General features: G+C 45.4%; 1 protein-coding gene across 2 annotated transcripts in view; it reads left to right on the plus strand.

Annotated features, from left to right (window-relative positions):
* Positions 1 to 27,569, plus strand: part of CCS (copper chaperone for superoxide dismutase) — a 259,850-nt gene that overhangs the window by 137,887 nt on the left and 94,394 nt on the right. For both annotated transcript variants that reach the window (XM_040328802.1, XM_040328801.1), the window contains exon 6: positions 16,539 to 16,616. In XM_040328802.1, the coding sequence (XP_040184736.1) occupies positions 16,539 to 16,616 (78 nt within the window). The remainder of the gene's footprint in view (positions 1 to 16,538; positions 16,617 to 27,569) is intronic.

Raw genomic sequence — 27,569 nt, forward strand, 5'->3', positions numbered from 1 at the left:
AACAGCATTGACCGCATCCATCCACACACCCACCGTAGGAGGGGCCCTAGAGGTCCATCTCAATAGAATTGCCAGCTCCGGGGAGACCGGAAGACTCAGGTGGAGACGGACATTAACAGTCTCAAAGACAGCGGACCAGAAGTCCAACAGCTTAGGACAGGTCCAGAACATATGCATATAGGTACCCTCCGAGGTGCAACGTCGCGGGCAGTTAGGAGAACGCTGCGGATATATCCCATGCAATCTCTGAGGGGTGAAATATACCCTGTGCAGGAACTTGGCCTGTATCAGTTTATCCCTAGAGGAGATCACCAGCTTATAGCTATCTTCAAAGCAATCCTCCGAGCCCGTGCAACCTTAATGTGGCTAGTACCTTCCGAACATGGGTTCTGTGTAATTCCAAGGTGGCAGAGAAAATGAGAATGTTGTCTAAATAAACGATTACAAAGTAATCCAGGAACTCTCTGAAGATGTTGTTCACGAAATGTTGAAAGGTCGCAGGGGCGTTGCATAGGCCGAAAGGCATAACGAGATATTTGAAATGACCGAAGCGGGTTCTAAAGGCGGTCTTCCATTCATCCCCCTCCCGAATGCGCACGAGATTGTAGGCACCTCGTAGATCCAATTTAGTAAAGACTCGTGCCTGTACGGAATCGCTGAAAAAGTTCGGGAACGAGAGGAAGAGGGTATCGATTTTTGATGGTGATTTTATTGAGTTCTCTGTAATCCACACAGGGTCGGAGGGTATGATCTTTCTTCTCTACAAAGAAGATTCCGGCACCGGCTGGAGAGGAAAATGGGAAGATGAACTTATTTTCCAGATTTTCGTCAATGTATTGACGCAAGGTCTCGAGTTCAGTCTCTGAAAGTGTGTAAGGGCTTACCTTGAGTGGAGTCCATATTGCAGGTTGGTATGCTCACCCTTACAAATACACACAGCCCACAGTAATAAGGTAAGACACTACCTGGGCTGTGAGTCTGTGCACAGGGGCTTGATAGGGATTTGCCAAGGATAGTTGAAGTATAGCCGTGGTCCAGGATTCCAGAGAGAGTCAGGTAACTACTGACGGAAAGTTCAGGGTTTGCAGACAGGAACCAAAGACAAGTCCGGGGCACAAGCCGTGGGTCAAGGGCTGGAGAAGGCAGGGAAAATCCGAAAGTACAGGCCGGGGTCAAAGGGCAGGAGACAGCAGCATTCCAGGGTACATAAGCCAAAAGGGTCAGAAGCCGGGGTCAGTCTAGTAGGCTGAAGACAACTACAGGAACACAGAATCCGTTGGCACAGACAGGACCATCAGAGAACAATGAACTGACACCTCCCTCATAGTGAGGCAGGGCTTTATACCCTGGTTGATTAGGAAACCTGCCTCAGCTGGACCAGGATAGACAAGTGCAGATTGTAGGGAGATCCAGAGACAGGCAATCAGCACATAGTTCAGAACCAGGCTCCGACGGACAACAAGCAAAATATCAACTAAGAAGTGGCTCAGAGGCAAAGACCCGGAGCAGCAACAGAGAGGTCCTGGGTTCAATTCCACCCAGAGCCACCTGGGGCGCGACCACGCCTCGCTGTCCGTTTGGCACGGTAGCGATCGTGACAGTGGGAATATTCGCCCAAAGGGGATTTCTGCACCAGGCAACAACTCAATAGGACTGTCGTATGGACGGTGCGGTGGTAAGGTATCGGCTTTCTTCTTGTCGAAGACGTCTAGGAAATCATGGTAAACTGAGGGAACATTTGGATTGGAAGTGGAGGCTGGCTGGATGGTGAGACAACTGGGAGAGGCTGAAGTCTCTGGCTTTATGCAGTGCTGGCGGCAGTAACCAGATTTGAAGGAGATACTCCCTGTGCTCCAGTCTATCTGTGGACTATGTGCCCGCAGCCAAGGGAGTCCCAGGATCACAGGAAACATCGGTGAACAAATAACATCCAGACAGAGGAACTCTTGATGGCCAGAATCAGTTGAGGCAAAAATAGGTAAAGTCTCTTGGGTGACAGGCCCTGAGCAAGGTGTAGATCCATCGGCTAAATGGATCTCAAGTCTTTGTTCTTTTTTCCGCAGGGGAATCTGGTATTCCTTAGCAACGGAAATGTCCATAAAGCAACTACAAGCTCCGGAATCGATTATGGCTGGGAATCTGACCTCCCCTCTTGCCAACTGTAACGTGACTTGGAGCACCAGGTGAGTTGAGGAGGGTTTCGGGACTCGGAGATGCAACAGGTTGTGGGAAGAGGATCTACAGGGCCGGGTTGGACAGCTGGAGCGAAGATGTCCGGCCTCTCCGCAGTAGAAGCAAAGGTTTCCCTGCCGGGGATGCAGTCTTTCATTGGGGGTCAGGGCAGGACGAACCATACCAACCTGCACAGGCCCACTGTTGAACGTGACTGAAGAGGAGGGCGCGTGAGCAGCTGGAGCCATAGGCTGTAAGTGAGAAGGCCGGCAGGCACGTTTAGACTGTCGCTCCCGCAAGCGCCTATCAAGTTGGATGGTTAGCTGAATGAGCCCCTCCAAGGTGGCAGGAGCCTCCACTCGTGCTAACTGGTCTTTGATAGGTTCAGACAGGCCAAGGCGGAATTGATGCCTGAGAGCGGCCTCGTTCCATCCTGTGTCTGCAGCCCAATTGCGAAAGTCCACCGTATGGTCCTCTACAGGGCGCTGTCCTTGTCGTAGAGCGTGGAGGGCTGCCTCCGCGGTGGCCGGACGTTGAGGATCATCATATAAGGTGGACATAGCTTTAAAAAATTAGTCCAAAGTGTTGATGGCGGGGTTCTTTTGCTCCAACAACTGATGGGCCCAGGATTGAGGTCCCTCAGACAGCAAAGTGATAACAAACCCCACTTTAACAGTTTCTAGAGAGAAGGTCCTCGGCTGTAGGGTCAGGTACAGTATACAGGAGACCTTAAACGCTCTGAACTTCCTTCGGTCACCTGATAAGTGTTCTGGAGTGGGTACACGGGGTTCCGGAGGAGGGAACATTGTCTGATTCGGAAAGTTGCTTCCTAACTGAGAGTAGCGGTCCTGTAGGCTCATCACTGCTTGCGTAAGAGCTGCGACCTGCTGGCACAAAGTCTCGAGCGGGGAAGCACCTCTGTCGGCCTCTGAAACTTCTAGCTGCATGATACTGTCACGTACCTTACCAGAGGCCGAAGTGCTGAGAGGGCTTCCCTTGCGACTAAGTGCAGAACGCCCCCTGGAGGTGACACAGGGGGAGCTATGCCCAGAGATGCAGGAGTTGCCAGCTGCGACTTGCTGAGTAGATGTTGGAGATCAGCTGTAGACCAGGATACGCAGTCAGGCAGGGGTACCACGGAAGTAGTAGATGAGGTGGACTGGCAGGAAACCCAGGGGCGGAGTCAGGAGCCAAGCCGGTAGTCATACACAGGAAGCAGGAAGTAACTGGAACAGGTCAGAAGGCAAGCCAAGGTCATACACTGGATCCAGCAGACAGGAACAGGACAAGGATGAGCTGAGAGACAAGCCAGGGGTCATACACGGAGAAGTCTGGTCAGGCAAGCCGGGTCGTCAACAGGAATACAAGGAGAACAGGAACAAGGATTCAGAATCGCACCAAGGGCTGAAGATCATGCAGCAGTTGGTGACTGCTGCAACAAGCTTTAAATAGGGCACTGACGCCAGGAGTCCCGCCTGCATTGCGTGCGCAATGGCACGCATGCGCAGTAAAGAACAATGTATTTATGTTGTTGTTGCCCGTTTGCTCGCGCATGCGCCTTGTGCTCATATGCACGGGCATTGTGCTCGTATGCGCGCGCATGCGCACTGTGCTCGTAGGTCCGTGCAAGACAGGTATGCCAGTTCTTCCACGGTTGGTTCTCTGACAGAGCTCGAGCAGTTTTGCAAGGAGGAATGGGCAAAAATTTCAGTCTCTCGATGTGCAAAACTGATAGAGACATACCCCAAGCGACTTACAGCTGTAATCGCAGCAAAAGGTGGCGCTACAAAGTATTAACTTAAAGGGGCTGAATAATTTTGCACGCCCAATTTTTCAGTTTTTAATTTTTTTTAAAAGTTTGAAATATCCAATAAATTTTGTTCCACTTGTTGATTCTTAAAAAAAAAATTACAGTTTTATATCTTTTTGTTTGAAGCCTGAAATGTGGCAAAAGGTTGCAAAGTTCAAGGGGGGCGAATACTTTCGCAAGACACTGTGTATATATAGAGGTGACGCAGCATGCTGCCCGTGCCCCTGGAAGTAGTATGTTTTTTACGAAGCGGACGTAGGTGTCTGTGAATTTGTGTTCCGGCCGGTACATCAGATTCAAGGCGATCTTTTTACTGCATTTCTGTAAGTGCATTACTTTTAAAAATTAAATCTTTTTACCCATTTAATACACTATGTGGAGCCTCTATCATTGTTTTTACATGGTGGATATTGCTGTGATCACTTGTGAATGAGACCTAATTGGAGCACATACGTCTGAACTACATGACTGGGAGTGATTGCCCTTTTATATGCTGTTCATGATCCCCTGTAATAAGGGATCATGGAGTTCTGGTAATGATTTATTTTGGTCACGTTATGTACTACATGATATTTGGCACAACCCACGGGTGTTCTGATGAAATCTTCGTCAATAATTTATGGACTTTTTCATTATAGTTTATAGATTCAATATCATTTACATTTACTTACTCTGTTTATTTTGATTCTCAGCTTTTGTTCATATATGTTTTAATTGAAATGTATACACTGTTGGTATCAGTATAACAATGTTTATTAACGTTGATGGGTGTTGATGTGGCCATCTAGCGCTCTCTAGTGGCTACCCACTCCCATCACACAATATATATTTTTTGATACAGCTATATATAGCATTATATATTACTGGCTTATAAAATTCACTGTTTTGTGCTTTCAATAGGTTCCTATGTTTAGAGTTAGCGCGATTTATATTTTTCTCACACTTTTTTCTTGTACTTATTGGCCCAGATTCAAGAAGCAATTGCGCCCGTGTAACCATGAGTTACACGGCGCAATTGTTTACTTGCTCCGGTGTAACGAGTGCTCCTGATTCAGGAATCTCGTTACACCGGCTGCAGCCTAAAATCTGCGCGGCATAAGGCTCTTATGCCTCGCAGATTTTAGGCTGCATTCTTGCGGGGGCCGCTAGGGGGCGCTCCCATTGTGTATCAGCTTGTAGTATGCAAATTGCATACTACCACTGATTCACAATCTTGCGCGGGCCCCGCGCAAGCCAGGTACGGAGTTTCCGTACGGCTACTTTAGCGCAAGGCTGCCCTTTCTAATAGCAGGGGCAGCCTGTGCTAAAGTATACCGCCGCTCCCGCGTCGCGACGTTCAAATATTGCGTCGTTTGCGTAAGTGCTTCGTGAATGGCGCTGGACGCCATTCACGTTCACTTTGAAGCAAATGACGTCCTTGCGACGTCATTTGCCGCAATGCACGTCGGTAAAGTTTCCCGACGGAGCATGTGCTGTACGCTCGGCGCGGGAGCGCGCCTAATTTAAATGATTCCCGCCCCCGGCGGGATCATTTAACTTGCGCGCGCTTACGCCGGGCAAATTTGCCGGCGCGCCCTCGCAAGTCACGGAGCAGGGCAGCGCAAAATATTTGCGTGGGCGCAGGGCAAAATCGTTGCCCTGCTCCCACGCAAATATCGCGCAAATCTTATTGAATCTGGGCAATTGTTTACTTGTTTATCGCAGCTCTCAGAGTGAATAGGCCAGTATTGGGCCGGAGGTCTCCTTTCCTTTTTTCACTCTTTGGTTATAGGTATCTTAGCGCAGTTTTTTTCCTTTTTTTCATATACTGTTTACAATTTATTTACTGCAGCTTTGATTAAGATAATTCCTTACTAGTATGGATGTTTTTGAATTTCGAGCCTTAAAGGAACACTAAAGGTTAGTTTTTTATTAGATCAATTGATTGCTGTAAGCTAGAGCATTTAAATATCACTTATCTCGTTTTTCCTTTTGACCTCCGAAATACAGTAATCCAGGTTTAAAAATGCCATTTCCTGTCACTCATCTTCTTGCTTTCCACCAGCATCTGAGCCGTTTTGCATGGTGGAAAGCAGAATGTGCTCACCCCCTCCCTATGACTACAGCCCTGCGTGAAGATGCTCTCTTATCCCTCACAGGCATGGAGGCCAAGCCTAATGGGAACTGTAGTTCCCATTAAGCCGTGATGTAGCAAGAAGGAATGCGCACTGCAAACCAGGAAGTCAGTGAGAATAATGATTCAGGAGTGACGGAGGTGAATAAAACAGCTCGATTTCAACAGGTATCAAACTAGTTATAATGCAAAACATTACTTTTTACTTTATCAGCTACTGACTTTAATTTAAGAGAAAAATATTTTTGTCTTTACAACCCCTTTAAGGGTTGTCGATGCAAAAGGGGTATTTGACACTAACCCCATATGCATAGATTCAGATGTTAAGGGTCTGTTTGTACGTTTGTACGTCTCAAAAATCTGACCACTTCTGAAATTCACACACAATGGGACATGGTGTTTTTGGAAACATACGTTAAGGCGGCTATGGTACCCAGAAGTCTTAGATGGGAGGTCAGTCCCCAGATGGATGAATCAGACCTGACCGGCTAGTTTAAGCATTTTAATGACTGGTGTGAGTTTTCTTTGCTTTTTGGCAGAAAGAAAGGGCGAAAAACTCTCATGCCTTGATGGTGAGATCAAACTAGTGAAGGATAAACTAACACCGTTTGTCACCAGCGAGGAATACAAAGAATGTTCTAAAACGCTTTTGAAAATCCTTGAAAAGGAAGAACGAGATCGAAAGATCAAGAAAAATAAGAAATTCACAAGGGATATGGAGGACTATGAGTCTGGGTTAGTGTTTGCTTGGCAAAGGAAATTGGCATCTGACCTAGGGGGCGAGAGATGGATGGAGGTTCAACCTCAAGGGTCTGTGTTTGGACTGGAGGCTACTCCAGCCCTGATTATTTCAAGAGACAGACCTCGTTTATCCCCAAGGAAGAACACACCTCAAAATAATCACAAACCCCCAAAGAAAGATATAGCCCCACCCCCTCTGGGTAAAAAAAAAAAAAAAAAAACACCAGTGGGAGAACCACCCTAAGAACTCTCAACCCTTGTTCCCCGGAGTAAGGGATGGGGACCCAATAAGACAAAGACCTCTGCTGAGAGCAGAGGGCCAGTACCAGGAAGGTCCCCCACAGTTTTATGGGAATAGAGGGAACCAGGGATATAGCATACCGTTCAAAATCGTTTTTTTTTCCTCTATCCGATTTGGAGTGCCCCATAGGATTTAATGAAAGGGGATATGACTCACCCAGAAGACCCCAGAATATGTATTATGCAGATGATTATGGGTATCAAGGATATCAAAGACCTATCCCATACTCTGAACCTGGTGGAAACCAGAGATATGAGAACTGGGGTTTTCCCAGCAATACTCAGGGCCAAAGAAGGCCTATAGAGTTAAGAGAGGAATGAGAGGGGGAGGCAGGTTCAATCAGCCAAAGAGAAAAAGATTATAGGGGCTGGGATTTACAATCTCAGTAAACAAGAACTAACAGACCAAGAGAAGAAGCTGTTGGATAAGGGTCTGAAATTTGCTTCACCCAGGAGTTTGAGCAAGTTTCAGACCTTTATGGATGTACATAAATATATACGCAAACTTAATATTAAACGCTACATGATGACTAATTTGCATGGAGGGATGGCGAATACAGACTCTGAGTTTTTACACTCGGGTCTGTCAAACGCCTCACTCTTCAATCCCCCCGGTCCCTTGGCTCCCCCAATTAGGGTCTTTAGAGATGTTGTACTTCGTGATTTAGAAGGCATCAGGATTAAAAAAGTCAAAATGCAGCAAGATTTATAAGCTGGTCTGGAGTCGTTATGTCAGAATAAATCATTGACAATCAGGCCAGCGGACAAGGGGGGGGGGGGCATTGTGGTCCTAGACCGCTGCGATTACATGACTGAACTACATCGCATTGTTGGAGACAGTGACACCTACACGCCCCTCCTGAGTGACCCAGTTTTGAAATATAAGCGGGAGCTGGTGACTTTGGTAAAGAATGAACTGCATAAGGGCATTCTAACCGAAAAGGAGAGATTGTATTTTGGTGCCTGTGCACCACGCACACCAATTATTTATTACCTCCCGAAGGTTCACAAAAGTCCAACTTGCCCCCCCCCCCCCGGGACGTCCGATCGTTAGTGGGATCAACACGATCACGTCCCGTGTGGGCAAGTATATTGACTGTTATCTCCAGCCCCTAGTGAAAAAGATTCCATCTTATATCAAGGATACCAAACAGGTAATAAACCTACTTTCAGGTATTACACCTGAAAGTGGTTTATGGATGGTTACCGTTAATGTTACTTCATTGTATACTAACATTCCACACAATTTGGACTAGGAGGCTGTTAACTTATACCTAAGGAGAGAATCCAGATTGGCCTTAACTCAGATTGGGTTCATTATGGAACTCCTGAAGTATGCAGCTACCCATAACAATTTTATTTTTGACCAACAATTCTATCGTCAAGATAGGGGCGTGGCAATGGGGGCCAAGTATGCCCCCAGCCTGGCCAACCTTTTCATGGCCAAGTGGGAGGAGGACGTCATCGATTGCGACAGGAGACCTGAGGTGGTCTTGTGGGCGCGGTATAACGATGACGTCCTCCTATGGAATGGCAGTGAGTCGGACCTATTGACCTTTGTCATCGCTCAACTTGAATGATAGGGGTATTGCATTCAACTTTGAGGCGAGTATGGAACAGATCAACTTTTTAGATCTCACGATTAAGATCAGTGATGAGAGGTTTACTACGTCCACGTATTTCAAGGCTACGGACAGAAACTCCTACATAGCTATGGATAGCTGCCACCATGAACCTTGGCTTAAAGCTGTGCCCCATGGGCAGTTCACACGCCTTGGGAGGAACTTCACCGAGTTAGGGACATTTGACGAACAAGCACAGTTATTATCAACTAGGTTTTTGGAGAAAGGCTATGACACAGAGGTATTGACTCAAACAGTTTGAAGCATCAGAGAAGTGGATAGATCTTCCCTCTTGGTGGAAAGGACTGAACAAAGGGCTAATAAAGTATCTGTACTCTTTATCACCACTTTCTCTGTACAGCACCGTTCAGTAAAGCAGATGATCCAGAGGCACTGGCACATACTAGGGAGCGACCGTATATTGAAGAGTATTTTGCCTAACAAACCACAGGTCATCTTTAACCACTAGAGTACCGGGCCATCGTCAAATGACGGCTCCACGGATACTCTGAAAATTCAACAGGACGTCATATGACGTCCTGTATTCTTGCGGCCACTGGGGGGCGCGCAAGCGCGCCGGCGGCCGTGCGCGCTCGCCCGGCGCGTCCCCGAGATGCCGATGCGCGTGCCTGGCGGTCGCGATGTCCGCCAGGCACTCGGAATCGGCGGCTACAGGGACAAGACGTGGAGCTCTGTGTGTAAACACAGAGCTCCACGTCCTGTCAGGGGAGAGAGGAGACCGATCTGTGTCCCTTGTACATAGGGACATAGATCGGTCACCCCCCTTTCCCCACAGTTAGAACACAATTTAGGTATACATATTAACCCCTCCCTCACCCCCTAGTGTTAACCCCTTGAATGCCAGTCACATTTATACAGTAATTAGTGCATATTTATCGCATTAATCGCTGTATAAATGTGAATGGCGCCAAAAACGTGTCAAAAGTGTCCGATGTGTTCGCCGCAATGTCACGGTGACAGTAAAAAAAAACGCAAATCGCCGCCAATACTGGTAAAAAAATTAATAAAATAAAAATGCCATAAATCTATCAGCTATTTTGTAAACGCTATAACTTTTGCGCAAACCAATCAATATATGATCATTGCGATTTTTTTTACCAAAAATATGTAGAAGAATACATATCGGCCTAAACTGAGGAAAAAAAAACGTTTTTTTTTAAAAAAATTGTGATATTTATTAAATAAAAAAGTAAAAAATAGTGTTTTTTTTTTAAATTGTCACTCTTCTTTTGTTTATAGCGCAAAAAATAAAAACCGCAGAGGTGATCAAATACCACCAAAATAAAGCTCTATTTGTGGGAACAAAATGATAACAAAATTGTTTGGGTACAGTGTAGCACGACCGCGCAATTGTCATTCAAAGTGCGACAGTGCTGAAAGCTGAAAATTGGTTCGGGCAGGAAGGGGCGTAAGTGCCCAGTATGGAAGTGGTTAAAGGTGCTTCATCTCTTGGGAACAGGATTGCTTCCAGTATATCTGACCCCCCAAAGAGTACGAGATCATTTTTTCAACAACTCACAGGTTACCATCGGTGCAAGAATTGCCAGGTTTGCACCCTAAATAGCTGCAGAGAAAGGAAAATATGCAACTTTGTGTCAACTAGTACAGGCCAAAGTTTCGAAGTGGAACCGTTTATCACGTGTTCCTCGGAGGGGGTGGTGTACCTCATCCAATGCCCTTGTGGTCTCCAATATATTGGGAGGACCAAGAGGGCCCTCAAGGTGAGACTGAATAAGCATATTGGCAACATCAGACGTGGTTTTAAAGACCATTCGGTCTCTAGGCACTACGATGAGGTACACCACAGGGATCCATCAAAAACCCTCTATATGGGGAATGATAAATATAAACCCCATTGGAGGGGTAGTTCCCTTGTTAGGGAAATATCCAGGCAAGAAATGGCCTGGATATACAGAATGAAGACATATGTGCCACATGGCCTAAACGTCGATACCAACGTGAACGCCTTTATCAATAACTCCTGATCTGTTGTAAGAGTGAATATGATCAGAGATGACATTAGTCTATACACAGATTGGTTTGGTGGTGCTATGTTTTCTTAGTCCTATCTTGCCTTTTTTAATGTGTTTTTTATTTTATTTGATCTTTTATTATTTTTTATATTTTTTTAATTTTTTTATATATTTTATTTTAATTTTTTATTTTTATTTTCTTTCTTTTTTCTTTCTTTCTTTTTTCTTGGTGATGTGCTTGTTTTTTATTTAATAATTTTCAATGTCATTTTTCACTTGTATGAATTTCAATATTCGATTGGTATTTTTGTCACTGGGTCTGGCTTTGGTTCATCGCTTACTCCAGGACCTAGCTGAATTTTTTATTTGGGTTCACCATTATGGTTCACTCATGGTTCACATTTTTTCACTAAGGGGTAAACATATCACTATATATATTTTTTATAAAAAACATTTTTTTTTGTAGTATTTATTGTAGCCCCCCCCCCCCTAGAATTAGGGGATATAGGCCCAGTTCACGTGGGTACAGGTGGTCACTTATGATTATATTATATTATTGAGTATTTTTTTTTATATACATGCAATTTGTTTATAGCGTAATTATTCTCACATGAGGGGTATTGGGTCTTCATTGCTAACACGTGTTATTTTGTTTAGTACAATTCATTTATTTAATAAGGCTAGACATTTATCTCTAAGCGAGGGCCCCCCTTGAATTATTATTATGACAAGAAGTATCGTGTCCTTTATGTTCAGGGGAGATATGATTTGAAGCAAAATGGTTAATTTTTGCCCCTTTGTCTCTTCAATATGCCTCTAACTTATATTATGGTCGATTACTGCCAATGCCCAGTAGGGGTCGCTCCTGGAGGGATCATACCTCTCTTGATAAATAACAATGATGAGGTCACCACTTAAGTTGTTTTACCTAGTAATGTCAATCACTGCATTTTTATTACCTGTGGTGGCGGCAATTTTGCAAGTTTTTTTATGATTTTTATGATCACTAATTCTTATTTGGTAGAATATCCATATATTGCCTGTGGGGTGGACGCTAGGTTTTAGCCCATCTGCTGATGGCTATGCATGTGGTCTGCGGGGATGGGCGCCATGTTGTGGCCCAATCTTCTGCATACTACATGTAATATAGATGAGCCCTGGATAATATTCCTTTTTGCTTGCTGGTGGTCGCTGCCGTAATGGAGGTTGGTGGTGGCGGCGATCTGGAAGTTTTTGTATACAATTTTACTGTGTAGTGCCATTAGCTTTGTACTCCATTTGTCCGCATGGCTGGGCGCCAGGTTCACCTGTCACCTGCAGTGTTGTCTGCGGTTATGGGCGCCATGTTGTAGCCCACCCGCAGCACACGATGTGTGTGTTTGGGACGGTGGGCGCCATGTTTGAGTCTACTCACCCGTACTGCGCATGCGCGGAATCGGGCGCCATGTTGTGGCTTTACTGCCTGTACTGCGCATGCGCGGAATCGGACGCCATGCTGTAGCCTAGCTGCTTGTGGCTACACAGCAGTGGGGAAGGTAGGGTTAGTGACAATTAGAGTAATTTAGATTCTTCACCCCCCCCCCCCTTCTCTCATAGGGGCTAATATTGTGCTTTCTATGGTGTCAGGCTCTTTATTTGAGCATGTCAGATTCGTGATGCGCAGTATGTCTGCGATACTGGACGCCATGTTGAAGCCTGTTTTTTCTGTTAGTGCGCAGGTGGGGGAGGTGGCTGTGAATGAGGTTCGGTTTATTTCCTGTTCATATATATAGAGGTGACGCAGCGTGCAGCCCGTGCCCCTGGAAGAATTCCTTTTTTTACGAAATGGATGTAGGGCGGAGCGGCGCGCTGTCGTCACCCAAACAAGCTCCAAACGTTCCCCAGTGGACGGGTGTCTGTGAATTTGTGTTCTAGCCGGCACATCAGATTCAAGGCGATCTTTTTACTGCATTTCTGTAAGTGCATTACTTTTAAAAAATAAATCGTTTTACCCATTTAATACACTATGTGGAGCCTCTATTATTGTTTTTACATGGTGGATATTGCTGTGATCACTTGTGAATGAGACCTAATTGGACCACATACATCTGAACTACATGACTGGGAGTGATTGCCCTTTTATATGCTGTTCATGATCCCCTGTAATAAGGGATCATGGAGTTCTGGTAAGAATCCAATCATTAGACTCGTGGAGGATTGTATCACCGTTTCTTTTGGTCACGTTATCTACTACATGATATTTGGCACAACCCACGGGTGTTCTGATGAAATCTTCGTCAATAATTTATTGACTTTTTCGTTATAGTTTATAGATTCAATATAATTTACATTTACTTACTCTGTTTATTTTGATTCTCAGCTTTTGTTCATATATGTTTTAATTGAAATGTATACACTGTTGGTATCACTATAACAATGTTTATTAACATTGATGGGTGTTGATATGGCCATCTTGCGCTCTACCCACTCCCATCACACAATATATTTTTTTTGATACAGCTATATATAGCATTATATATTACTGGCTTATAAAAATCACTGTTTGGTGCTTTCAATAGGTTCCTATGTTTAGAGTTAGCGCAATTTATATTTTTCTCACACTTTTTTCTTGTACTTATTGTTTACTTGTTTATCGCAGCTCTCAGAGTGAATAGGCCAGTATTGGGCCGGAGGTCTCCTTTCCTTTTTTCACTCTCTTTGGTTATTGGTATCTTAGCGCAGGTTTTTTCTTTTTTTCCATGATGTTTTAACCACTTAAGGACTGCCTAATGCCGATATATACGTCGGCAGACTGGCACGGCTGGGCACAATCACGTACCTGTACGTGATTGTTAAAAATGCCTAGCCGTGGGTCGCGGGTGCGCGCCCGTGACTCGGTCCCGAAGCTCTGTGACCGCGGGACCCACGGACCCGATTGCCGCCGGAGTCCCGCGATCGGTCCCCGGAGCTTCGTTATGGCGCTGTCATTGATCGTCTGTTCCCTGATATAGGGAAAGGCGATCAATGACGTCACACGTCCAGCCCTGCCCCCCTACAGTTAGAAACACATATGAGGTCACACTTAACCCCTTCAGTGGTTAACTCCCAAACTGCAATTGTCATTTTTACAGTAAACAATGCATTTTTATAGCATTTTTTTATGTGAAAATGACAATGGTCTCAAAAATGTGTCAACATTGTCCGATGTATCCACCATAATGTCGCAGGCACGAAAAAAAACGCTGATCGCCGCCATTAGTAGTAAAAAAAAAAAATGCAATAAAACTATCCCCTATTTTGTAAACGCTATAAATTTTGCGCAAACCAATCGATAAACGCTTATTGCGATATTTTTATTTTTTTACCAAAAATAGGTAGAAGAATACGTCTCTCCCTGCAAGAATTCAGGGAGCACTCTACACATCTTGCATTTATAATATCCGGTTAACTGATCAAAAAAACTCCTTGAGGTAACAGGTGGGTTAAGAACATTGGGGGCTACCCGATCACGTAAGGATGGTCCCCCTCGAAAAATCACTATCGGTCTATCAGGCAAAATATCCTTAAGAATGGCATCATTAGTAGCAATGTGCCAATGCTTGTCAATTAACTTCTTAATACTCCTATGTTGCAAGGAATATGAAGTAATAAAGGGAACACCCTGAGAACCTAGACCATTATCTCGAGGCCCCCTTTCTGTCAGTAGACAAATACTGTAATGCCGCATACACACGATCGGTTCGTCTGATAAAAACGGTCTGATGGACCGTTTTCATCAGACGAACCGATCGTGTGTGGGCCCCATCGTTTTTTTATCCATCTGTGAAAAAACTAGGAACTTGTTTTAAAATTATCTGATGGTTAAAAAAACGATCGTCTGTGGGCAGGTCCATCAGTTAAAAATCCACGTATGCTCAGAATCAAGTCGACGCATGCTCGGAAGCATTGAACTTCATTTTTCTCAGCGCGTCATTGAATTTTACATCACCGCGTTCTGACACGATCAATTTTTTAACTGATGGTGTGTAGGCAAGACTGATGAAAGTTGGCTTCATCGGATATCTGATGAAAAAATACATCAGACCGTTTTCATCGGATGAACCGAATGGGTGTACAGGGCATTACTGCTATCTTTTTTTAAATAAGGACACTTGCCTGTCCAGGGCACACTCTATGTCCTCGCCCGAAGCCGACCCGTCCCTCGGCTCCGGGTGCAGGCGCCAGCATCTTCTGTAAGCCTTGCGGCTTTACAGTCTGGTTCCCTACTGCCTTCTGGGACCTGTGGGTCTCCCAGAAGACAACGGGGGGGAGGGGGGGTGGCAGGCGCAGCACTATGACGTGCCTTTATGCGCTGTGGCATTAGAAGAATTTCTCTGATCTTTTAGTCCAAACAAGACTTATCTGTTACTCTATAATTCCTCTAGCGCCGTTCTATGGAAGCAGTAGAAGCACACCAAACTCTTAAGATAACTTCTTTATTAACTTCAGCTTTACTTCATATATAACACTGACAATTTCGCAGCAGGCAGTCCATGTACAAACACGTGTTGAATAAAGTATAACAAATGGCGGTTCAACTGTTCAATCTTGTCATTCTGCATAAAATGGTAGATATATTTCTTTCTTCAGTATCTGTACTCTCACTTTAAGTTATTTAAACACTTTATGATCTCTCTGAGGCTTAACCAATAGTTTTACTTGCTCTATATTACTGTTTGCAGTTTGATAGCACGTTTGCTTGTTTGACCATTTGTTGTGATGTTTGGAATTGAAGTTTGCTGTGATGTTTGGTGGAACTATAAGTGAACACAAAACCTATTTTGGCCACTTGCTTCCAAAAAACAGAACTTCTATCAGTGTGCTGGGAATTTTCCAGACAGAATGCGTGTAAGGCTGGCTGTGATTGGCCAAGACTCCTGCTCAATGTGAGATTGGCTGTGATTGGCCAAGACTCCTGCTGAATAACAAAAGCTTAACTCTATGCTTTCTGGTTTCAATTCTGCTGGGTCTTGAGCTTATATTACAGTCACACAACAATCTCTCTTTTTGCTTCTGTGAACACAATATACAACTTTTATATGACAATTAGACAGCTAACTGCTCCCTCCTCCCCCAGAAAGGTGCCCAATGTGACACCGGAGGGGGGAGGAACCAGATAAGCGGAAGTTAAATTTATGAGTGGAACTACGCTTTAATACCTGAATTGGTGTGAAGGAAGCCTGCAGAACTGTGGAGTAAGGCAAGTATTCCTCTTTACTAGACTTAATAAGCATTGTAACCAGGGCTCAAGTCCTGCGGGAACTCGTGGGAACGGAGTCCCTGGACTTTTTTCACAGCAGGAACGCAGTTCCCTTTGCAGGACTAGAGCAGCCTCGAGCAGCCGAGCCGTCCGAGCCAATCCTTCACTAAGCGGCGATGCCCAGCTCGAGTCACTGTAAGGGGCAGGCGAACCTTAGTAATCCTTTATTACTGGCCGCTTCCAGTATATGGATTCATTGGGTAGTGTGCGGGTATTCCGTCACTTCCTCGATGCCGCAATGTCCCCTGGGAGCTTTTTTCATTGCTCCCAGGAGACATTGCGGAGGTCTGCCGCGAGTTATCGCAGGATTTAGAAAGAACTTGCAGTTTAGTAATTATGCATATAAGCTTATCATTTTTTTTTTGGTGGGGGAGTGGATCTTGGGTGGGAGTTCCCACACTTTTTTACCCAGGACTTGAACCCTGATTGTAACCTGTATATAAAGGGGAAGGGGGGTCTTCTGGTTGCAGCTTCCAGTTAGGTCTAAATGTTGTCTTTTACTTTTCAGCATGTTGGAGATTTGGGAAATATCTTGGCTAGTGATGATGGGAGAGCATCATTTAGAATTGAGAATGAACGGGTGAAGGTAAGAATCTTGGATGTTTATCCATATATTAATATTGTATAAAGTATTCAAAGACCTGTTTATCCACTTCAGCCCTGGACCATATTGCTGGTCAATGACCGGGCACTTTTTGTGATTCGGCACTGCGTCGCTTTAACTGACAATTGCGCGGTCGTTCGACGTGGCTCCCAAACAAAATTGGCGTCTTTTTTTTCCCACAAATAGAGCTTTCATCTGCAGTTTTTAGTTTTTGCGCTATAAACAAAAATAGAGCGACAATTCTGAAAAAAATGAATATTTTTTACTATAATAAATATCCCCCCACAAATATATATATAAAAAAAATTTCCTCAGTTTGGGCCGATGCGTATTCTTCTACATATTTTTCGTTCAAAAAATCGCAAAAAGCGTTTATTGATTGTTTTGCGTAAAAGTTATAGTGTTTACAAAATAGGGGATAGTTTTATGGCCTTTTTATTAATATTTTTTTTTTTTACTAGTAATGGCGGCGATCATCGTTTTTTTTTTTTTTTATCGGTACTGCGACATTATGGTGGACACTTTTGACAAATTTTTGGGACCATTGGCATTTTTATAGCTATCAGTGCTATAAAAATGCATTGATTACTATAAAAATGCCATTGGCAGTGAAGGGGTTAACACTAGGGGGCGAGGAAGGGGTTAATCATGTTCCCTGGGTGTGTTCTAACTGAAGGGGGGTGGGACTGACATGGGGAAATGACAAATCGCTGTTCATTCATTGTCATTTCCCCCCCTGACAGGACCGGGAGCTGTGTGTTTACACACACAGCTCCCGGTTCTCGGTCTGTAACGAGCGGTCGTGGGTGTCCGCCGGGCACGTGCGTCAGGATCAGGGGCGCCCCTAGTGGCTGATTCGCGAGGTGACGTAGATCTACGTCACCTTGCGCAGGGGAGCCGACCTGCCACCGTATAACTGCGGCAGCTGGTCGGCAAGTAGTTATAGCAGCCACTTACTTGTCTTTACTTTGTCAGTCAGTCTTTGTGGTATGCCAGTCCTGTGCTTTAGCAGTGTGTAAAAGTATTAACCCAAGTCTGCTTATAGGTCTTTACAGCACCACAAAATTCTAAGCTGCGCAGTTTTGCTTTTGAAAAATGCACATTAATAGATTACAGAAATGCTGCAGTCATAGGCGTGCCCACGGGGTGTGCCGGGTGTGCCCAGGTACACCCTAATCCATACCTTCCAATCAGGGTCTCGGAATGGCCATGGCGTGTGCGGGTTGCCATGGTTCCCGAATGCCGCGCTTTACACTTGTATGGCAGCCGCATCGCTCACCTCTGCCTCTGACACATACAGTGCACTGTGAACTTCAGCTATCCATTGGCTGAGTAGGCAGCAGGGGGCGGTGCAGCTGCTTCCTCGGCCAATGGGTACACAAAGAGCTGTTCTTCAAATTCATCCCGCGGGCTTCCTGTGTTAGTGGGTGTGTGGGATGAAGCAGCTCCCATGCGGGGAGAAGTCTGAACAAGAGCTGCGTGCAAAGAGAATGTCCTGCAGTGATCAGAGGTGAGTGATCTGCTACTGACTGCACTGAAATGTTGCTCTCCTCCTTCACTGAGTTCTCTCCACTGCCATCGACACCCTCTCCTTCCCAGTCACTCAGCCCTTCCTCCTGATAAGTTCTCCTGATACTGCTGCACTTCCCCTCTGTGTACTACATGTCATCTTCTCAGTAAGACCATGCAGTAATCACACACTCTCACACTGATCCTCATCACCTCCCCCATTTCCAGTTCCCTGCGTCCTGTTTCTGCTCTCCACTCACATAAATCTGCACTTTCAACCCAGGCTCATGTCTTCCAACTGTTCTGCAGCCTGGTCCATTCCTTGCAGTCCCTTATGGAGTTGTACAAGTATACAGTAACAGTGCAACCAATGTCTGCAGCCATGAATAATACAGCCACAGCACCTGTGATCATTATTATCATGCTGATGATTAAACTATACAACCTGTGTCTTACTGTAGTGTATACAGGCTGTACAGTGTAGTCAACAGCATGATAATAATGATCAGATGTGCTGTGGTTGTATTATTCATGGCTGCAGACAGTGTTTGTACTGTATACTACAAAGGGCTTTTTTTAGCTGAAATATGGGACTCCTGAACTCTGCACACTACATGAACCCTGTACATAGCACCCTCTCAACCCTGCATGTAGTACCCTGCACCCTGTACATAGCACCCTCTCAACCCTGCACGTTGCACCCTGTACATAGCACCCTCTCAACCCTGCACCCTGTACATAGCACCCTCTCAACCCTGCACGTAGCACCCTGCACCCTGTACATAGCACCCTCTCAACCCTGCACGTTGCACCCTGTACATAGCACCCTCTCAACCCTGCACCCTGTACATAGCACCCTCTCAACCCTGCACCCTGTACATAGCACCCTCTCAACCCTGCACCCTGTACATAGCACCCTCTCAACCCTGCACGTAGCACCCTGCACCCTGTACATAGCACCCTCTCAACCCTGCACGTAGCACCCTGTACATAGCACCCTCTCAACCCTGTACGTAGCACCCTCTCAACCCTGCACGTAGCACCCTGCACCCTGTACATAGCACCCTCTCAACCCTGCACGTTGCACCCTGTACATAGCACCCTCTCAACCCTGCACGTAGCACCCTGCACCCTGTACATAGCACCCTCTCAACCCTGCACCCTGTACGTAGCACCCTCTCAACCCTGCACGTAGCACCCTGCACCCTGTACATAGCACCCTCTCAACCCTGCACCCTGTACATAGCACCCTCTCAACCCTGCACGTAGCACCCTGTACGTAGCACCCTCTCAACCCTGCACCCTGTACGAAGCACCCTCTCAACCCTGCACGTAGCACCCTCTCAACCCTGCACCCTGTACGTAGCACCCTCTCAACCCTGCACCCTGTACGTAGCACCCTCTCAACCCTGCACCCTGTACGTAGCACCCTCTCAACCCTGCACGTTGCACCCTGTACATAGCACCCTCTCAACCCTGCACGTAGCACCCTGCACCCTGTACATAGCACCCTCTCAACCCTGCACCCTGTACATAGCACCCTCTCAACCCTGCACGTAGCACCCTGTACGTAGCACCCTCTCAACCCTGCACCCTGTACGAAGCACCCTCTCAACCCTGCACGTAGCACCCTCTCAACCCTGCACCCTGTACGTAGCACCCTCTCAACCCTGCACCCTGTACGTAGCACCCTCTCAACCCTGTACGTAGCACCCTCTCAACCCTGCACGTTGCACCCTGTACATAGCACCCTCTCAACCCTGCACGTAGCACCCTGTACATAGCACCCTCTCAACCCTGCACGTAGCACCCTGCACCCTGTACGTAGAACCCTCTCAACCCTGCACGTAGCACCCTGCACCCTGTACATAGCACCCTCTCAACCCTGCACGTAGCACCCTGCACGTAGCACCCTCTCAACCCTGCATATAGCACCCTGTACGTAGCACCCTCTCAACCCTGCACCCTGTACGTAGCACCCTCTCAACCCTGCACCCTGTACGAAGCACCCTCTCAACCCTGCACCCTGTACGTAGCACCCTCTCAACCCTGCACCCTGTACGTAGCACCCTCTCAACCCTGCACTCTGTACGTAGCACCCTCTCAACCCTGCACTCTGTACGTAGCACCCTCTCAACCCTGCACTCTGTACGTAGCACCCTCTCAACCCTGCACCCTGTACGTAGCACCCTCTCAACCCTGCACCCTGTACGTAGCACCCTCTCAACCCTGCACCCTGTACGTAGCACCCTCTCAACCCTGCAACCTGTACGTAGCACCCTCTCAACCCTGTACGTAGCACCCTCTCAACCCTGCACTCTGTACGTAGCACCCTCTCAACTCTGTACGTAGCACCCTCTCAACCCTGCACTCTGTACGTAGCACCCTCTCAACCCTGCAGTTAGCACCCTCTCAACTCTGCACTCTGTACATTTAGCCACATCCCTTTAAGCCCCTCCCGCTGCTAGGCACTTGACCACGTCTTTTTAGATGTTCTTAATGGTGAGGTTTGTGCTGAAGGGGGAGGTGTGTGTTGAAGTTGGCGTCTGTGCTGAAGGGGGTCTGTGGCGAGGGGGACTGTATAATGTAAAGGGGATCCAGAGGGGCAGGGTGCTGTGTAATGTAAGGGGGTCCAGTGGTGCTGTGTAATGTAAAGGGGTCCAGTGGTGCAGGGTGCTGTGTAATGTAAAGGGGTCCAGTGGTGCAGGGTGCTGTGTAATGTAAAGGGGTTGAAGCTGTTATAGCTGCAAAGGGTGGGCCAAGTCAATTTTAAACCCTATGGACGAAGACTGGGATGCCATTAAAGTTTGTGTATGTGTAAATGTAGGTGTACCAATACTTTTGTCTGTTTGAGCTTTGGGGTGCACACCCTAATGCAATAGGCTGTGCACGCCTATGGCTGCAGTACTGTAGTAGACTGGTAGGTCTAGTGCTGTTTTTTGGAATACAGTTGATGTTAGGAAGGACAATTTTTTTCTGTGTATATCATGCAGGCTTTTGGTACTTGTGAGAACAAATGGTTATTGTATATTAATTACCAAGCTGTCTAGGCAGTATATTTAAAAATAATTTTTCATTAAAAAGTTTAATAACCTTACCTGAAAGCAAACACCCTGGGGTATCTGACTTTAATCCAGAGATTTCCCCCGCAGTATTTTTTTTTCTGTTGCCAGATGCCCTCAGTCTGATGGTAAGCATCATTCAACTCCCTTTTTGTGAGCCCAGGTCATCATAAAACCTCCCCAGTCCGTTACTGGACAGTGGAAGGAGAAGCAGCTCTATAGGACCTCTTTCGCACTGGTGCCACAGCCTTGTTGGTGCAAAAGCTCTGCTCGTTTTAGCTGCACTGTTTAAGCTGTGCTTTTTCGAAAGGTAGTGGGGCGCTCTTGACCAACCTGATGAAAGTAACTCAATATACATACACTGAAAAACACTAAAACAAAAACAGGAGGAACAATGAAGGCGATTAAAAAAACACTTAAAAAAGCAAATTGAGAAATGAAAAAAAAAAAGATAATATAAAAATATTTAATGCACATAATAATTGTTATATATATATATATATATATATATATATATATATATATATATATATATATATACACACAGTGCCTTGCGAAAGTATTCGGCCCCCTTGAACTTTGCGACCTTTTACCACATTTCAGGCTTCAAACATAAAGATATAAAACTGTAATTTTTTTTTGAAGAATCAACAACAAGTGGGACACAATCATGAAGTGGAACGAAATTTCTTGGATATTTCAAACTTTTTTAACAAATAAAAAACTGAAAAATTGGGCGTGCAAAATTATTCAGCCCCTTTACTTTCAGTGCAGCAAACTCTCTCCAGAAGTTCAGTGAGGATCTCTGAATGATCCAATGTTGACCTAAATGATTAATGCTGATAAATAGAATCCACCTGTGTGTAATCAAGTCTCCGTATAAATGCACCTGCACTGTGATAGTCTCAGAAGTCCGTTTAAAGCGCAGAGAGCATCATGAAGAACAAGGAACACACCAGGCAGGTCCGAGATACTGTTGTGGAGAAGTTTAAAGCCGGATTTGGATACAAAAAGATTTCCCAAGCTTTAAACATCCCAAGGAGCACTGTGCAAGCGATAATATTGAAATGGAAGGAGTATCAGACCACTGCAAATCTACAAAGACCTGGCCGTCCCTCTAAACTTCCAGCTCATACAAGGAGAAGACTGATCAGAGATGCAGCCAAGAGGCCTATGATCACTCTGGATAAACTTCAGAGATCTACAGCTGAGGTGGGAGACTCTGTCCATAGGACAACAATCAGTCCCTGTATACTGCACAAATCTGGCCTTTATGGAAGAGTGGCAAGAAGAAAGCCATTTCTTAAAGATATCCATAAAAAGTGTCGTTTAAAGTTTGCCACAAGCCACCTGGGAGACGCACCAAACATGTGGAAGAAGGTGCTCTGGTCAGATGAAACCAAAATCAAACTTTTTGGCAACAATGCAAAATGTTATATTTGGCGTAAAAGCAACACAGCTCATCACCCTGAACACACCATCCCCACTGTCAAACATGGTGGTGGTAGCATCATGGTTTGGGCCTGCTTTTCTTCAGCAGGGACAGGGAAGATGGTTAAAATTGATTGGAAGATGGATGGAGCCAAATACAGGACCATTCTGGAAGAAAACCTGATGGAGTCTGCAAAAGACCTGAGACTGGGATGGAGATTTGTCTTCCAACAAGACAAGGATCCAAAACATAAAGCAAAATCTACAATGGAATGGTTCACAAATAAACATATCCAGGTGTTAGAATGGCCAAGTCAAAGTCCAGACCTGAATCCAATCGAGAATCTGTGGAAAGAACTGAAAACTGCTGTTCACAAACGCTCTCCATCCAACCTCACTGAGCTTGAGCGGTTTTGTAAGGAGGAATGGGCAAAAATGTCAGTCTCTTGATGTGCAAAACTGATAGAGACATACCCCAAGCGACTTACAGCTGTAATCGCAGGAAAAGGTGGCGCTACAAAGTATTAACTTAAAGGAGGCTGAATAATTTTGCACGCACAATTTTTCAGTTTTTTATTTGTCAAAGTTTAAATTTCGTTCCACTTCATGATTGTGTCCCACTTGTTGTTGATTCTTCTAAAAAAATTACAGTTTTATATCTTTGTTTGAATCCTGAAATGTGGCAAAAGGTCGCAAAGTTCAAGGGGGCCGAATACTTTCGCAAGGCACTGTATATATATGTGTGTATCTGTATGTATTTGATGATATAAAGGTTATTTTATTCTACAATATGGGTATATAGACCTATATACACATATCCGTATACCATAGTAGACATGTAAATACGGTAATTTCCAATCTTTATGGCAGTGATAAAATCATTGATACCAAACCATATGTATATTATCGAAAACAAAAAAGGGGGTGGGGGAGAAAAGAAATTAACATCTTGTGTATCAATAAAACCAAAAAGGCCATCCAAGAATAAACACATGTAGCCGGATTCAGAAAAACTTACGCCGGCGAATCTAATGATACGCCGCGTAAGTCCATGGATGCGCCGTCGTATCTATGCGCCGTATTCTTGTACTAAGATACGCCTGAATTTTGGCTTCCTACGACCAACGTAAGTTTCCTACGCGTCGTATCTTGGGTGCATATTTACGCTGGCCGCTAGGGGCGCTTCCATTGATTTACACGTCGAATATGCAAATGACCAAGATACGCCGATTCACGAACGTACTTGCGCCCGTCGCATGAGTATACGCTGTTTACGTAAGGCGTACATCCGGCGTAAAGATAAACCACCAAATAGCTGGTCTAAGTCTGTTGGGGTATGGACGTCGGAACTGCCGCCGGATTTTACGTTGTTTACGTAAGGTGTACGTGAATGGGCCTGGGCGTAGGTTACGTTTACGTCGTTGCCATTGAGCCGTCATATCTTAGGGCGTAAATTCGATGTGATTCTGAGCATGCGCGCGCATGCGCTGTTCGTTTGGCGCTTCATTTACATGGGGTCACGGCTCATTTAAATACAACACGCCCACTACCTTCATAATTTGAATTAGGCGGGCTTACGCCGGCCCATTTACGCTACGCCGACGTAACTTAGGGAGCAAGTGCTTTGTGAATACTGTACTTGCCTCTCTATTTTACGTCGGCGTAGCGCATATGAGATGCGCTACGCCGGCACAAAGATGCGCCGCTCTACCTGAATCCGGCTAATGGTGCCCAGTGCCTAAAGCCATGTGTTATGTTATACTATAAAAACTTCTATATGTAGCCCTGTAGATGCACACTAAAACTATACAGGCTGAAAAAAGATGTTGCATGTAACCAAGCATAAGAATAGTGATCATAATACAGAGAAAAGGAAACAATGAAGAGGGATCTAAATAATAGTATGAATCTCTAGACCCTCCATTCAACCCATTGGGAGACAAGGAGGCCAGTTTATAGATCCAGAATGATTCTCGTTTGCACAATAGGGAGAACCTCTCGTCAGTTAAAGACCCTAGTATTTCTGGACCTGGTATTATTTTCATGAAGGGGGGTCCATTTGCACTAAAACTATTGCAAACCCACCAGTGGCAACTCATACTTGCATTATACCAGTTGCCACCATCTTTCTTGGATAAAAAATATCTCAAGTGGACAGTTTCAAAGGCTAAGGAGGAACTGTACTAATTGTGTAGAATAAGAATCAGAGCGTGTCCCTAAAAAAAAAAGTTTTTGCAAAAGGCATACCCAGCAGAATAAAATACAAACTGCTCATAAGTTTTTGGAAACTGTACCACCTCCTAAGATTCGTGAAAAGCCAGATGCTAATAACATCAGGTTTGTCACTGAATATAACAGGGAATATAGATCCATTCAGAGTATTGTCAAAAAACACTGGCACATTCTGCATATGTCTCCCTCTCACTCTCTCTGCTGTCTCCCTCTCACTCTCTCTGCTGTCTCCCTCTCACTCTCTCTGCTGTCTCACTCTCTCTGCTGTCTCCCTCTCACTCTCTCTGCTGTCTCCCTCTCACTCTCTCTGCTGTCTCCACTCTCACTCTCTCTGCTGTCTCCACTCTCTCTGCTGTCTCCCCCTTTCTCTGCTGTCTCCCCCTTTCTCTGCTGTCTCCCCCTTTCTCTGCTGTCTCCCTGTCACGGAAGCATGAATCAGACGTACAACAACAGATAAATGAAATAGGAAGGCTTTATTAAAAACCAAACAGCAAGGTTAAAGTCCAAACGGATGATCAAACAGTGCAGAGTCTTCCACCGGAGCCAGGGATCAGGAGCCAGAAGGATAGTCCGAACAAAGCCAGGGATCAGGAGCCAGAAGGGTAGTCCGAACGAAGCCAGGGATTGGGAGCCAGAAGGATAGTCCGTGGAAGCCGGGTCGGTAACCAAAAGCAGCAGCACAATCTCAGGAGCATGTGTATACAAGAGGACCAAGCAGGGAAATGGAGCAACAGACCTCCTATATATATATGCAAGGCATCCAGCTCCTCCCAGTGGAAAGGAGGAGCCGCAGGGTGTGGTAAGTTATAAGAAGCCCAGGAACCAATATGGCCGCCAGCACATGTCAGATGAAAGAAGCCTGCAGAGAGGTAAGACCATGACACTCCCCCTCTCTCTGCTGTCTCCCCCTCTCTCTGCTGTCTCCCTCTCTCTCTGCTGTCTCCCTCTCTCTGCTGTCTCCCTCTCTCTCTCTCTGCTGTCTCCCTCTCTCTCTCTCTGCTGTCTCCCTCTCTCTCTCTCTGCTGTCTCCCTCTCTCTCTGCTGTCTCTCTGCTGTCTCCCTCTCTCTCTGCTGTCTCTCTCACTGCTGTCAATTACATTTTTCAATTCAAATAAGCTTTATTGGCAGGACCAAATACATGTTCGCATTGCCAAAGCAGTTGAGTTTGTATAAGAAAAGGGGAAGGGGGTAATATAACGGGGAATGGACATAAGTCTGTGAAAGGATTTTTAAGTCCTCAGTTTCTCATGTCCCTCTCAGTCTGTGACACGCTGTCACATATTGGGCAGCTATCTTCACCATTGGCTCCTCTTCTCCCAGTAGAAATTTGAGTTTTTTCTTCTGTAGAATTGAAGTCTGGGATGAGAACGGAGAGTCTCTGGAAGTAAGTGTCCCTCACTGATGAGTACTTGGGGCAATGTAGCACCTCCAGGTATGGGGCCAGTTTGTAGTCTCTCTGCAGTGACTGGTAAACCGTTAGTTTCTTGGAATTTGTTATTTCGTATCTCCATTCTCCATGTTTTTCTTTGGAGTTATCCATTATGTTTTTTATGTGAGATTTTGTCAGGCCGCATTGTTGAGAGTTTGGGATAGAGAAGGTGTTGATGAGTTGTTGCAGGCCACACGGCTTGGACTGGTTCTTACTGTCCAGTAAGGCTTTATGGTGGTAGGAGTTGGGACTGCTGTTTTGTAGGTGGTCCCAGTATGATGGCGCCCTCTTCTGTACTGCGAGAAGTAAGGGAAATCTGCCCAGCTCGGACTGGCAAGCACTGTTGGAGGTGCTCCGATGGACTTGGAGGAGGTGCTTGCAGAATTCCAGATGGATTATTTCTGTTGGGCTGGGGTCCCATTTGGATTGGTCTGGGTAGGTGACAGGACCCCAAACTTCACTGCCATAAAGAAGAATTGGGGTGATGATGCTATCAAATATTCTGAGCCAGACTCTCATGGGTGGTTTTAGGTGGTACAGCTGTCTCCTGATGGCATAGTAGGCTCTGCATGCCTTGTCTTTTAGTGCCTCTATGGCTGGCTTAAAACTTCCTGATTGGGTAATGTCTAGGCCGAGGTATGTGTAGCTGTTAGTTTCATCCACAGTGCAGTTGTTTATTGTGAAGGAAGGGCTCTTTGTTTTGTATTTTTCTTTTGGAACACCTTGGTTTTTGTTTTCCTCGAGTTGATTGGTAGTGCCCATGTGGCACTGTATTTCTCCAGAACTTCCAGGCTGTTTTGTAGGACTTTCTCTGTTGGTGACAGAAGTAGGAGGTCATCCGCATACAGCAGGAACTTCACCTCAGTGTCATGTAGAGTCAGTCCTGGTGCTGGGGAGGATTCTAGAGCTGCAGCCATTTCATTGAGTTGAAGAGGGTTGGACTTGGGCTGCAGCCCTGTCTGACTCCTCGGGCCTGCCGGAAGTGTTCAGTTCTTTTACCATTCACCTTTACGCTGCAGCTGTTCTCAGTGTATGAACTCTTTTTTTTATTTTTTTTATTCTTTATTTTATACATTTTTCCTTTTTTTTTTTTTTTTTTTATCCATACTTGGTTACTTCATTTACAGATATATGTACCTTCTATATACTATAAAAAGGGGTGAACTAAAGCGCTAGCCAATAACCCAAAGTGCAGGGTGGAAAATAAATACTTAGAGATGAAATAATAAATGAATTAATGCTGCTCAAATCTAAAATTGCAATAACAACAAA

The sequence above is a fragment of the Rana temporaria genome, chromosome 11, assembly GCF_905171775.1.
Source record: "Rana temporaria chromosome 11, aRanTem1.1, whole genome shotgun sequence".
Classification (NCBI taxonomy): Eukaryota; Metazoa; Chordata; class Amphibia; order Anura; family Ranidae; genus Rana; species Rana temporaria.